The sequence below is a fragment of the Trifolium pratense genome, linkage group LG5, assembly GCF_020283565.1.
Source record: "Trifolium pratense cultivar HEN17-A07 linkage group LG5, ARS_RC_1.1, whole genome shotgun sequence".
Lineage (NCBI taxonomy): Eukaryota > Viridiplantae > Streptophyta > Magnoliopsida > Fabales > Fabaceae > Trifolium > Trifolium pratense.
The window spans coordinates 48025084-48037731 of NC_060063.1; the positions used below are offsets into that span (position 1 = coordinate 48025084).

Here is a 12648-nt window from a genome sequence, read left to right on the forward strand (position 1 = left end):
AGCTGTCTTATATTTAACTTAATTGAGATTACAGAACTCAAATAGTTAGACTACATCTTTGATTACATAAAATTGAAAACATGAAATACATCAACAAGTGATTTATAATGGTAACAGAACAACCTACAAATACAACTTTTCTGAGTGTTGAAGGATGATCAATGATCTCCAACACTTTCATGCAGTTTGTGCTGCTGCTAAGAATGCATTAAAATCTTCTCTAGCTTTTTTCAAACGAGGACTAATACAAAATGCTGGAGATGCAGGGTATGATGGAGAAGAAGGTGATAAAGAAAACCGAATGTGTCGCGTTGACGCATCTGATTTTCTAACACTCCCTCTAGCTGAACCATATTTCAAAACCCCTTTAATTTCTTTTTCATAACCAAAAGATGCAGAAGAACAATTAATAGGTGAATGTGAATCTACTTCAATAGCAGCATTATATTCCATTAACTCCAATGGAAGATCAAAGTAAGAGTTATTAGAATCTCCATCAATCTCATGAGACATAGCTGCAGAAGCCCGAGAGCCACATTCAAAATTCTCCAATGAAACATTCCTAGACATTGTTGCCGCAACTTTTTCTGTAAATTCTTTTCTTGTTTTAATTGGTTTTATTTTACCAGCAAAATTAGGAAGAAAAAGACAAAGAGCATTGCATTTGAATCCATCATGTGATGTTGTTGTTTTCATTTGTTTAAAAACATTCTTAGGACTTTGACTTTCCTTAATAACATGTTCTTGTTCTGTTTTTGTGAAAGTACCATAATGCCACTCCCATTTTTCTAAATCTTTTGTACTTAGTTTAGTCAACCATTGATCAAAATCAAATTCCTCTAAAGAAGCACTTTCTCTTCAATCACCACATGATTTACTCTTCCCAAAATGAGCTTCTTGAAGAAGTTCTTGAAGTGTAGTGGTCACATTAGTAGTAGGTTCTTGCAAGGTTGTCAAACTCGCGAGTCTACTCAGACTCGTAAAGGGCCGTAGATTCGACTCGCAGACTTGACTCGCACGAGTTTATGGAAACTTAAAAATGAGTTTCAAAAGCCTATAAGTTACTCATAAATGACATATAATAGAACACCCGCTTAACATAGAAATTCAAATTTCAAACTCCAAACAAGCTTGTTATTGTTAACAAAAAAACTCCATAATAAAACAAACAAAATAGCAAAGTAGGTAAATAATGTACTAGCTACTTTTTAATTGGCTACTACATACAGAAAAAAAATCATAAAACATATATGATAATGTCTTCAAACATCCAAAGCACAGCCACAATGAGAGAATGAAACACAAACTTGGAGGATCAGAGAGATGATTGTGAAAGCACCGCTACAATGAAGGGAGGAAGAGACTCTTTCGACGTCGTTGTAAACTTGCCGGCAACTAGTTTCAAGGTTTCTAATTCTAAACGTTTGGTACGTAGTACATACATATAGTAGAAAAATATGTTTAAGGGTTTTCAATTGTTTTTTTTTTCAAAAAAAAGTTTTGTATTTTGGGGATTTTTTATAAATAAAAAAATGCAAAATATATATTTTTTTAGAAAATTTTATAGACTCGCGAGTCTATACGAGTCTATGCGAATCTACTCGAGTTTACGCGAGTTTATAAAAATCGATTCTATGTGCAATTCAATTCGTTTTTGCTTCCTAGATACGTAAATTCGTACGAGTTTAAGAGTCTACTCGCGAGTTTGACAACCATGAATTCTCAACAAAGTGGTCCCGAGCTCCCGAATTTTAGCTTTTCAACCGAATCGAACCGTGGCGATGAGTTTACTGAATTTGGGAGACTTAGGCTCAAAAACCTTAGTTTTGGAGGTTGTAGTGTTGGAGGGTGCAAAAGGGTAGTAGGGGGTGTAGTGATTATAGTCGGCAACTTTATGTTGCCCGGGTGCGGGTACGGTACCGGTACGGGGTACGTTATTTTTAGAAAAATTAAGGTACGGGTACGTCCCTATAATTTTTTTTAAATATAATTATATATATCAAATAATATAGTTATATTGTTAAAACAAATAATTAAACATAAAAAAGATCACACCACACTTTAAATGTAATTTAAATTGTTCGAAACATCAAAATATGAAATTAAAAACCAATTAGCTCAAAAAGAGTCAATTATTTCCCTCTTCATCATCACTAAAAAGAGTGACCTCTAGTTAGGTTCACCGCGAGTAAGACTAGCAATTTCAAGAATATCAACTATATATTAAATAAATCTCATTCATCTCTACGAATATCAACTATATATTATAAACAAATAAAAATCGTAAATCTTCCTATAAAAAGAAAACTAATAATAAAAGAAAATGGAGAAAAAAAAATCGTGTTTTTTTGGATTGGTGTACCACGTGCGTACCACAGGTGTACCACGCGTGTACCCATTGCAAAAAACAAACAAAAAAATTAGGTACGGCGTCGGTACGTACCGGGGGAGTACCATACGCGTACCGGTACCCGGTACCGGTACTCGGTCTAAAATGGAGTACCCATGCAACATAGGTTTCTTGGTTATACACTTGTTTGATAGGTGAATTTCTCAAAATGAATGTGGATCAACCATAATCTGTTTTTCATTTTGGAAGCTGCCATACCATAATTTTGTCCTAATCTCTTTTTACAATTATTTTTCATCCTATTATTATTATTATTATAATAAAAAATAAATAAAAAAAAAAAAAGAAAAAAGAAAAGTAGCAACAGCAACCAGTGCTGCGCCTCCCACCCCTGTTTTAAGGATTTTTGTTTTCAACTTTTTCCATTTTTAGTTTTGGTCTTCACCAACAATGTAAGCAAGGAAAAGTTCATGTCATTTCATTCTTCTTTGATCTTTGCTAATCCAATTTTTATCCAATGGACATGAGAGCTTAGCAACACTCTCCATAAATTGAGAGCAGAATTAAGAACAAGGGGAGGGCGAGAGAAAAATAGCAGAAAAATCTCATTTTTTCATCACTTTTCCAAAATCCGAAATTGACTCAAACACCTTCCAAACTTCAATCTTCTTCACCCAAAAGCCTCTAAACACTTTCAGTAGCTTGAAACAACAAGAAAAACGAAGGAAAACCGTCAAGAGGAGCTTACTCAAAGTTCAAAATAGCAAAGAAAAGAGTAGGTGTTAACCCACCAAAACAAAGCTCGAAACCAGTAAGATTCTAAACACTTTTTACTCCTGAACATCATATGAAGCTTTGACAACCCTTTATTTTGTTTAATTCGTACAAATGTGAATTTTAAAGTTTTTTTGGGTTTTAAAGTTTCGAACTTTGTTTGAGATGCAAACACCTTTTCAAAAATATAAGTTTATATTTATGATCTACGCGAAAAACAAAGCAAAACGGTATATAAACTTTTAATTTTCGGCAAAGTTTTGTTGATGTTGTTGTTCATGGTCGAGCTTCATTTGAAGCTTTAATGGCCGCTGTGTTGTTGTTCTTCATGGTGAGGAAGAAGCTTGAGGTTGAAGACGATGACGTGTCAACACGTCATTGGCTCCCTCTTTAGTTTAAAACCCGTCCGTCAGATTAATCCAAGGACCGAGATCTGTTATATGATTTTTAAATCACATCCGTCTGATGTAATCCAAAGGCTCAGATATGTGAAGTCTACTGTGAGCCTCTGTTCTCATGCCACACTCGATTATCTCCTGTATATTGTTTTTATGTTTGGACGAAAATTAGTCTGGGCTGGGCCTGGTGTTGCAGATTGCTATTGCTTCACCTCCAGAACCCAGCTTTGCACCCACAGTTACGTTTTGCTTAATTTTTAGTGCTTATTTATATAAGTGCTTATTCAAATAAGAGTTTATTCACATAAGTGCTTATTTAAATAAGTGCTTATCATTTGGAAATGATTATTTGAGTTATTGATTAATTAGTCAATTAATTAAATACTTGATTAAGTGAGTAACCATTTAAGTTGTTTGATTAAAAGTGCTTAAGTTACTAAGTGCTTAAATGGTTAAACACTTAAGTAAGTGATTATTAGTTAAGTGATTAATTAATCAAAACCTCTCATGCTTATTTTAATAAGTTCATATTTAATGTTTGGATTGCTTACTTGATTTGACACTTTCAAAAGCATTTCCTTACTTTAAAAAACCCCATAACTCAACTTTTTTTTTTTCTTTCAAATAAGTATGATTAAGCAAATCGACAAGATTGACAAAAGCTTCAGTTGGTGCATATATGTATATATTGTCTATATTCTGTTTGCTTGGTTTGTTTCTTCTTCGTCTTGCTTAAATTTATTCAACACTTAATCAATAAATAGAATGAAAAAGGAAGGGACTGACGTATGACTTTCTCTACCCGAATGGTTTCGAGGCCCTGACGTATGAATCGTGTCTCGGACCATTCTCATTCTAAAACATTTACACAAAATTCCTAAAATCAACTCAACACACTCAAACATTTTTCACTGCCCACGCACGCAGTAAAAGTAAAACTCTTTTCACAAAATGCGTGACGTTTTCGTCCTTTCTCCGTAACACAAACAACGCTTAAGCCTCCACCGTGCGAGCATACAAGAAGCGTTTAAATACAAGAATGCGACATTCTTCGTAATACAAACCACGTTTAAGCCTCCGAAGTGCGAACATACAAGCAGCGTTTAAATATGAGGATGCGACTTAGACGTCATGCGTCTAAAAGCAACCAATCCACAAACTTTTTTTACCCTGAACTACGAAACCCTGATTTTCCGATTGCACTTTGGAATACGTAGGAGCAGGATTCAACATCATGTCGGGCACAATAATAAAAAACAAAACCTTTTTCCCTGTGAGGCTGTGACCATAATAATAATAATAACAATAATAAACATTTTTCTATCGATGAAGCAAGAAACAAATAATTAAGCAAATATTAAAAACACATTAAAGCAAACAAACAGTCTCCCTCTAAAAGGTTCCCGTTGAATACAACGGATGTGAGGGGTGGTAATACCTTCCCCTCGCATAACCAACCCCCGAACCCATTTCTCTCACTCCTCAAGGTTTTCTCGATATTTTCCTTTCCGTTCCTTGGGATAAATAAAATTCGGTGGCGACTTTGTTTCTTTTCGAGTGTTTACACTCGAGGATTTTTCGCGCCGCGACAGAAGCTCTCCATGATTGAGATTCGGTGCCTGCATGATCATTCATATCTTAGTCGTGAGGACCATGTTCTTTATGTAATTTTTTCCCTTAGGTATAGCTGACTTTTTGTATTAGATTAGTAAGGATCAGAAAATACTTGTGATTATTATGGTTAATTATACTTTTATCGTAAAATAAAGAGTTATTAATGAAGGTTAGCCAAGTCGGTAAGGATGTTGATCTTACTAGATCAGAGTCGACCTTGTCCGGTGGTGCTCCTCTTCAGCTCTGGTGAGTGAAAAGGGGTATTGTACCTGCAGTTGCTCCGACGCTAAAGTTAATCAAGTGCGTGAAGCAAATGTTTTAAGATAGAAGTAGAATGTAGTTGTGTCAGCATGAGAAGGCTTTATATAGCCCCGACTCGGAGCCAAGACCATTGATGGGAGGATGGATTAAACGTCCTCGCCATCAATGACTGTCAAAAAACGGCTGAAAAGTAATGATTAACAAACTGTTATGGGAGATTGGAAAGCTTTGAAATTCTGGCATGCTAGTATATCAATGATGAAAGCAATGCTTCAACACTGTAAGTCGAAATATGATGTTTGATCTAATGTTCCAACTTCACGTCAGCACAGTACTAGATGAACAATAAGGAAACGTAAAACACAAGAAACAAAATAACACAGTTATTTGTTGACCTAGTTTATCATAACAGCCTACTCTAGGTGTAACAACCCAAATTTATTATTAACTATGTAAGTGTTTATTTATTTGGTGACATGACTTTTAAGTAAGATTGTAACTTTAAGTTTTTTTTGAAGAAGCTAAATTAGCCCACTCAAATTGGCGCCAGAGAGAATCGAACCTCAGACCTCAAGAGGAGCACACTCCCAGGTCCCAAGCCAATACCAATGCACCAACCCAAGTGGGTTATAGTAACTTTATGTTATTTATCAAGAGCATTAGTTAACGCGCGAGTTAGTGAGAGTTGACGCAAGTTGGGCTAAGCAATTGGGCTTGAGGCTCAATGGGCCTTGGACTTAAGGGGGGCGCTATATGAAGCCCTTAGAGAGAGAAAGAAGTAATTTTCTCTTTGTTTTGGAGAAGTAGAGAGAAGGGAGAGCTTGAGGAGGAGCTAGGGCAAGAGAGAAAGCTAGAGATCCAAGAGCAAAGTTCGTGAGTTCGTCGATCTAAGGTAAGAGAGTAGATTTCATATTCGTGGGTGATACAAAAAGGAGAGAATGTCGATTTCTCCGTACTCGAACTTTCTCCACCCGATTTTCGTTTTGATTTTTGGGTGGTTTTCTTAAAGAAAATGATAGAGAGTGTTCATAACATGTTTAATAAACTCTAAACAAATAGTATGAACGAATTTATAGGATTTAAAGAGGGAATTTGTAGATGTTTGTTCAAGAACATGTGGGTGTGTGTGAGTTTGAGTAAAATGTATAAATCTCATACTTTTTGATGTGTTTTGTTGTGGATCTGAAAATCAAACCATCCATTTATGTTTATATATATGTTATCTACATGGAAACAAACTTATTTGGGATCTGGAACATCAAAAATGAAGTTTTTGGGTCAAAATGAGTGATTATTGATCATTTTTCATAAAAAAATCAGAAACAACATTTTACACTATGCCCCCAGCGTGGTCTTTCACGCCCGGCGTAATAGATCCTGAAATTTTGCTGGTCATCACGCCCGGCGTGACCCCTTTTCACGCCCGGCGTAGTTCATTCTAGATTGCGTTGACTTTCATTGACTTTTGACAGTTTTTGCACCCGGAACCTATTTTACCCAATTTTTCGCGTAGATTCCGATTCTGGAGTTTGTTTTGTGAGATAATGCATGCTTAATACAATTGGCTTATATTTTTGTTATTGTGTTAAAATGCAAAGTGAATACGCGATAATAATGTGTTGATGATGTTTGTTTAAATATCAAAGAAGTATATTAGATAAGAGCACACATAGATCATTTAACTTGAGGCAATTTGTACAGCAGAATATTTTTTTTCCATTTTAGTCAAAGGAATATAATACAAAGTTATGCACAGAGATTATATCCTATTAATTAGCAAAAAATATAATACAAAGTGACAGATTTTCTTTCATATGCTCTTCAAGTTATTGTTCCTTGAGAAATACTACTTAAAGCGAAAGATTTTGTCCCGAAACCATCACGAACAATACATGTTGTAATTTCATTGGCTTGACTTTTCAAACCTACCCCACATGTGTATGGTAATGTAGTTTCTGAATTTTAAGTAACACTGTCGTGATGCTTCGCGAAATTAAAATTCGCTAGAAATAGCACAGCTGATTATCCTTTGCATTGCTTCACTACTGTACAAAAAGTAATAATTTAACTATATGTTACCCCAAAAAAAGTTTATATGTTATTAAATGGATTAATATATGAATGCAAAGACACATTGATTTACCAAAATAGAGGATTGAATAAACTGTACCATTTCTGTCAAAAACGAAGGGAAAAACTCATACTAGAGTGAAAATTCGGGGTGAATAAAAAGATTGAAGATCTACATATATGGATCATTGAAATTATATTAATTAAGTTAAAAATTGAAAACTCACAAGCAACAAGAATTACAAATAATTTGAGGCAAAGTAATAGAAATCCAAATTGTTGAACATGATATATAATACAAGGATGGATCCTGGAAGGATAAAAATTTGGCTCAGGTAGAACAGGTCATGATTCAGTGGCAACCTTGTTTGAATGGCTCAGTGCGTAGCAAACAGTCGGAAAAAGAAAAATTCGAGATTGTAATTCAAGAGTGCTTGGATAACATACCATGAGTACTTAGATAAGATGTCACGGGTTTCTTTGATCGATTTCAAGCTATGTGAATACATCAACGTTAAAATAAATAATTAGGAGATGGATGGTAAAGTATGTAGGAAATCATCTGCTTATAAATTGAAAACAGAAACTTGCATTTCTTCTCGAGATTTTTAACTGAACATTTAGCAAATAGATGCTTCAATTTTCCGATTGATATTTATGGAGAAATATAGAGATAATAATTTTAATAAATTTCTCATTGAGATGAACTTTTTTACAACCAAGTATGATATCAACAGAAGATAGAATCTTTTGAAAAGGAGAAACTAAACTACAAAAATTGGTCCTATATCTATGTCAGTATTATGATATCCTCTGAGAGTTAGCACATATTCAATTCAAGCGAGAAGTGATTTCTAAGAAAACATCTTCTCCGCAAGGAATAGTGATACCACCCATTGGATGATCATATCCGAATTGTTCCTCAGCTTGGCTCAGCAACTCTTGAAATGACGTTTGGTTCAAGTATGATACAGGAATCACAAAACGCTTCATTTTCTCTCCTACGTACACTGCTAGATATCCTTTTGGCACGTCCACACCTTTTGAAGATGATTCCCTTTTGATGATACTAGGTAGACGAAAACCCATGTTGTATTGAAAAGAAGAGATTGAAAATAAAGACTTGTATAGAGAAGATAAGACCAAAGTTTCTGAACTTCAAATGTGTTGGATTGTAAATGATTGTGAGTTAGTCCTAAATGCTTACAGCCATGAATATATATAAATGAATAGATAGATGGGAGTCATGGAAACTATTTGAGATAGGTGCATGTGAAAGATCACATGTATTGTTTTGGAGGACTTGATCAAGTGTCAACATCAAATTAATTTCATGGTAGATAATGTCTTTAATCCATTACCATACAGTTTGTTAGGCAGATATCAGATGAACATCAACACTATCATAATGAAGAAAACATGTCTAGAGCATGTTTACACAATTATGAAGTACTAGTTAATGCATGAAAAAATATGAGGTTGTAATTGAAATGGTGTGGCCGTGTGGGTACAAACTTAAGACATCACCACATGTTATATTATCTTACCCTTTAAATATTTCAAACAATAATTTAGGTTGTAATTGAGTTTACAGAGAACCTAAATAACTATAAATATACTTACAAATTGCCTTCAAACACAACACAAGTCATTGGCATCCTCAAGTTTTAGTTAAATTCTTCTAAAAGTTTTGATATATTTGCTCTATTGAGTTTGTTCTTCCCTCAAACAAACACAAAACATGGGTTTCCGGTTAAATGTTATTCGACCGGCATCAATAAATGCTAGAAAAGCGGCTTCCAAATCAGCAGAAGTGTATGTTGGAGAGAAACATAAGCGGTTTGTAGTCCCTGTGTGTTACTTGAACCAACCTTCATTTCAAGAGTTGTTAAGTCAAGCTGAAGAAGTATTTGGATATGACCACCCCATGGGTGGCCTTACCATTCCTTGCACTGAAGATAAGTATCAGGCATAAACTATTTGGAACTGCATCTAAAGAATTTTGAGTTTTATGCTCTGATATGTTAAATTGAAATTGATGAAACTAAACAAATTTTGAGCTTTATACATGAAACGACAATCCACCTGAACTGCACAAATTTAACAAATCAATAGTGTACAGGTCTATTGGCCTCCAGGGTACATTGACTAGCCACTCCAAGGTGTTGGGGAGTCCGGGGGAGCTCGTGAGAAACAATGAACCAATGCTCCAGGACCACAAGAGAGGGAGACGCCATATCCCAACCCAAATCCTTAAGGTATTAGGTAAATGGGTCATCTCTCTTATAAACTCAACATTCTTCCCATATGTAGTCGATGTGAGACTTAACCACTCACACTTGAAACCAAACATCGACCGGATGTTAATAAGGGAATAATTTGGTTGTCCTTGATTGTATATATTTCCTTTCCTAGAATAGACCAAAAAATCAGACATAGAATATTTGTAATCAATAGTTGTAAATGCTCACACTATTATATATAGAAGCAATACAATGAATAAAGACATCAAGCCATAATTCCTGACATGGTATCATAAGGTTCGATCAAACCTGTGATATTGCTCATCTTGGCTTTGTTCAGCGATACCCCACTGGTTCGCTCTTGAAATAGTTTGTTTTCTGTTTGGTCATATTTGTTTTGGAATCTTTTCCGAAACCGTAGCTGCCGCAGTTCTCACCGTTTTTTGTTTATTGTTTTGGTACATCGACTAGCCACTCCAAAGTGTGGCTTCCAGGTTACAACACGTTCCAACTGTGGAAAAATAAAACCAATCACAATCATAGTTATTTCTTTCAGCCCGTTGAAAAGATAATGTGTTGCTTTTATTTCTCAAAATACTATTTTAAAGACACAGATTATACTTCTATACAAGACACAGACAAACGGTGGCTGAATTTGGTGCTTTGTTGTGTGGGAATCTTGAGATAGTTTTAGGTTCAACTCTCTTTGATTTCTATTTTGTATTGTTTTACATTCATGCAATTCTTCTGCGTAGGCATTTTTAATATAAGTTTCTTTTTCCTAGCAAAAAAAAAAATCATTATTTCATAAACCGTAATTTTTGTTATCTAAGTTCTTATTCAATAACTATGTTTTTCTCTGCAGAGTTTTTTTGTTCAATATATACTTCATTTATGATCATTAAATCATGAATGTTACTTTTAACTTTCCATTTTTCTGCAGCAGAGGGAATCAATGCTTCATTTATTTTCTAAACTGAACATTTAGCAAATAGAGTCTTTGATTTTCAGATTGATATTTAAGCAGGAGTACAGAGAAACACAGTAATAGTTATAATCAATATTTTCTCATTGAGATGAACATTTTCACAACCAAGTCTAATAACAACAAAATAGACAATCTTTTGAAGGTGAGAAGCTACTACTACAAAATTGGTCATATATCTATGTCAGTATTGTGATATCGACAGAGAGTTAGCAGTTATCTAATTGAAGTTAGAAGTGATTTCTAAGAAAACATCTTCTCTGCAATGAATAGTGATACCACCCATTGGATGGTCATATCCAAATTGTTCCTCAGATTGGCTCAGTAAGTTTTGAAATGAGATTTGGTTCAAGTATGATATGGGAATCACAAACCTCTTCATTTGCTCTCCTACATACACAGCTAGATATCCCTTTGGGACACCTTTTGAAGATGATGCCTTTGATCTGATGATATTAGGTAAACGAAAACCCATTTCTGTATGTGTTGAAAAGAAGAGATTAATCTAAAAAAGAAAGAATTGTATATAGAAGACTCAAGCTTTAGAACTTCAAATGTGTTGGGATGTGAATGATTTGTGTTGATTCTAAATGCCTGCAACTATGAATATATATATAGATGAAAGGATATGTAACAAACAGTCGGCAAATTGAAGGAGGACCATGTGATGGATGTTAGTTATGGAAGCTATGGAAACAATTACATGTGAGAGATCACATGGTGTTGTTTTGGAGGACTTGCTCAAGTTTCAACATCAAATTAATTTCATGGTAGATAATGTCTCCCCTTGAAAAAGGCAAGTGTCTATGATCCATTACCATACAGTTTTGGAGGACTTTCACAAGTGTCAATGTCAGATTAATTGCATGGTAGATAATGTCTCCCCTTGAAGAAAGGCTAATTTCTATGATATCCATTACCATACACCAGCTGGAAATCAACACTATCATCATAATGATGAAAACATGTCTAAAGCATGTTTACACAATTATGAAGTACTAGTTAATGCATGAACAAATATGAGGTTGCCCTTGAAAGGGTGGGGTACAATCTTAAGACATCACATGCTATATCATCATACCCTTTTAACTCTTTCAAACAATAATTTAGCTTGGATTTAGAATTCCAAAGAACCTAAATAACTATAAATATACTTACAAATTGCCTTCAAACACACCACAAATCATTGGCATCCTCAGGTGTTAGTTACATCCTTCTAAAGTTTTTTATATCTTTTCTCTGTTGAGTCTTTTCTTCTCCTTCAAACAATCACTAAAAATGAGTTTCCGTTTAAATGTTATTTGACGGGCATCGTTAACTGCCAACCAAACAACATCAAAATCTGCAGAAGTGAGAAAGGGCTATGTTGCAGTGTATGTTGGAGAGAAACTGAAGCACTTTGTGATCCCAATATCATATTTGAACCAACCATCATTTCAAGACTTATTGAGTCAAGTTGAGGAAGAGTTTGGATATGATCATCCAACGGGTGGCCTCACAATTTCTTGCACCGAAGACGTCTTCCAGCATATAACATCTTGCTGGAATGGGCTATGAATCTTACACAGTAGCGTACTGACATAGACCATTATAACTATTATTGGTTTTTCTTTTACTAAAAGTTAATTTGACTCTTCCTTGTTCATTCATCGCACGACAACTGGTATTGTTCTTCTACTTATCTATGTTGATGATATGATTATTACTGGTTCTGATCATGCTGCAATTCAACGCATTAAACACCAGCTCCAGCATTCTTTTAATATGAAAGATCTTGGTGATCTTCACTATTTTTTAGGCCTTGTGGTTTGTTCAGATTCTAAGGGAATTTTTCTCCATCAATATACTAACTAAAAACTTGATTTCTTTGGCGGGTTTAACTTTAGCCAATCCAGTTGATACTCCTATTGAGGTTAATGTAAAATATTGCCGTGATGAGGGAGACCTATTGTC

The 12648-nt window shown here is 34.7% G+C and overlaps 1 protein-coding gene and 1 long non-coding RNA gene across 2 annotated transcripts; both read right to left on the bottom strand.

Annotated features, from left to right (window-relative positions):
- Positions 1 to 177: 177 nt before the first annotated feature.
- On the bottom strand, positions 178 to 696 carry LOC123886822. The gene has a single exon (XM_045936102.1). The coding sequence runs from the start codon at positions 694 to 696 to the stop codon at positions 178 to 180; it is 519 nt and encodes a 172-aa protein (XP_045792058.1).
- Positions 697 to 9616: 8920 nt separating this feature from the next.
- LOC123884873 lies at positions 9617 to 11341 on the bottom strand. The gene is made up of 3 exons (XR_006800994.1): positions 11070 to 11341; positions 10020 to 10221; positions 9617 to 9878 (listed from the first exon to the last, which is right to left on the bottom strand). It is a non-coding gene; the product is annotated as an uncharacterized LOC123884873 (long non-coding RNA).
- Positions 11342 to 12648: the final 1307 nt, after the last annotated feature.

Coding starts and splice junctions, on each gene's coding strand:
- LOC123886822 (XM_045936102.1), bottom strand. CDS start 696: ATGAAAACAACAACATCACATGATGGATTCAAATGCAATGCTCTTTGT.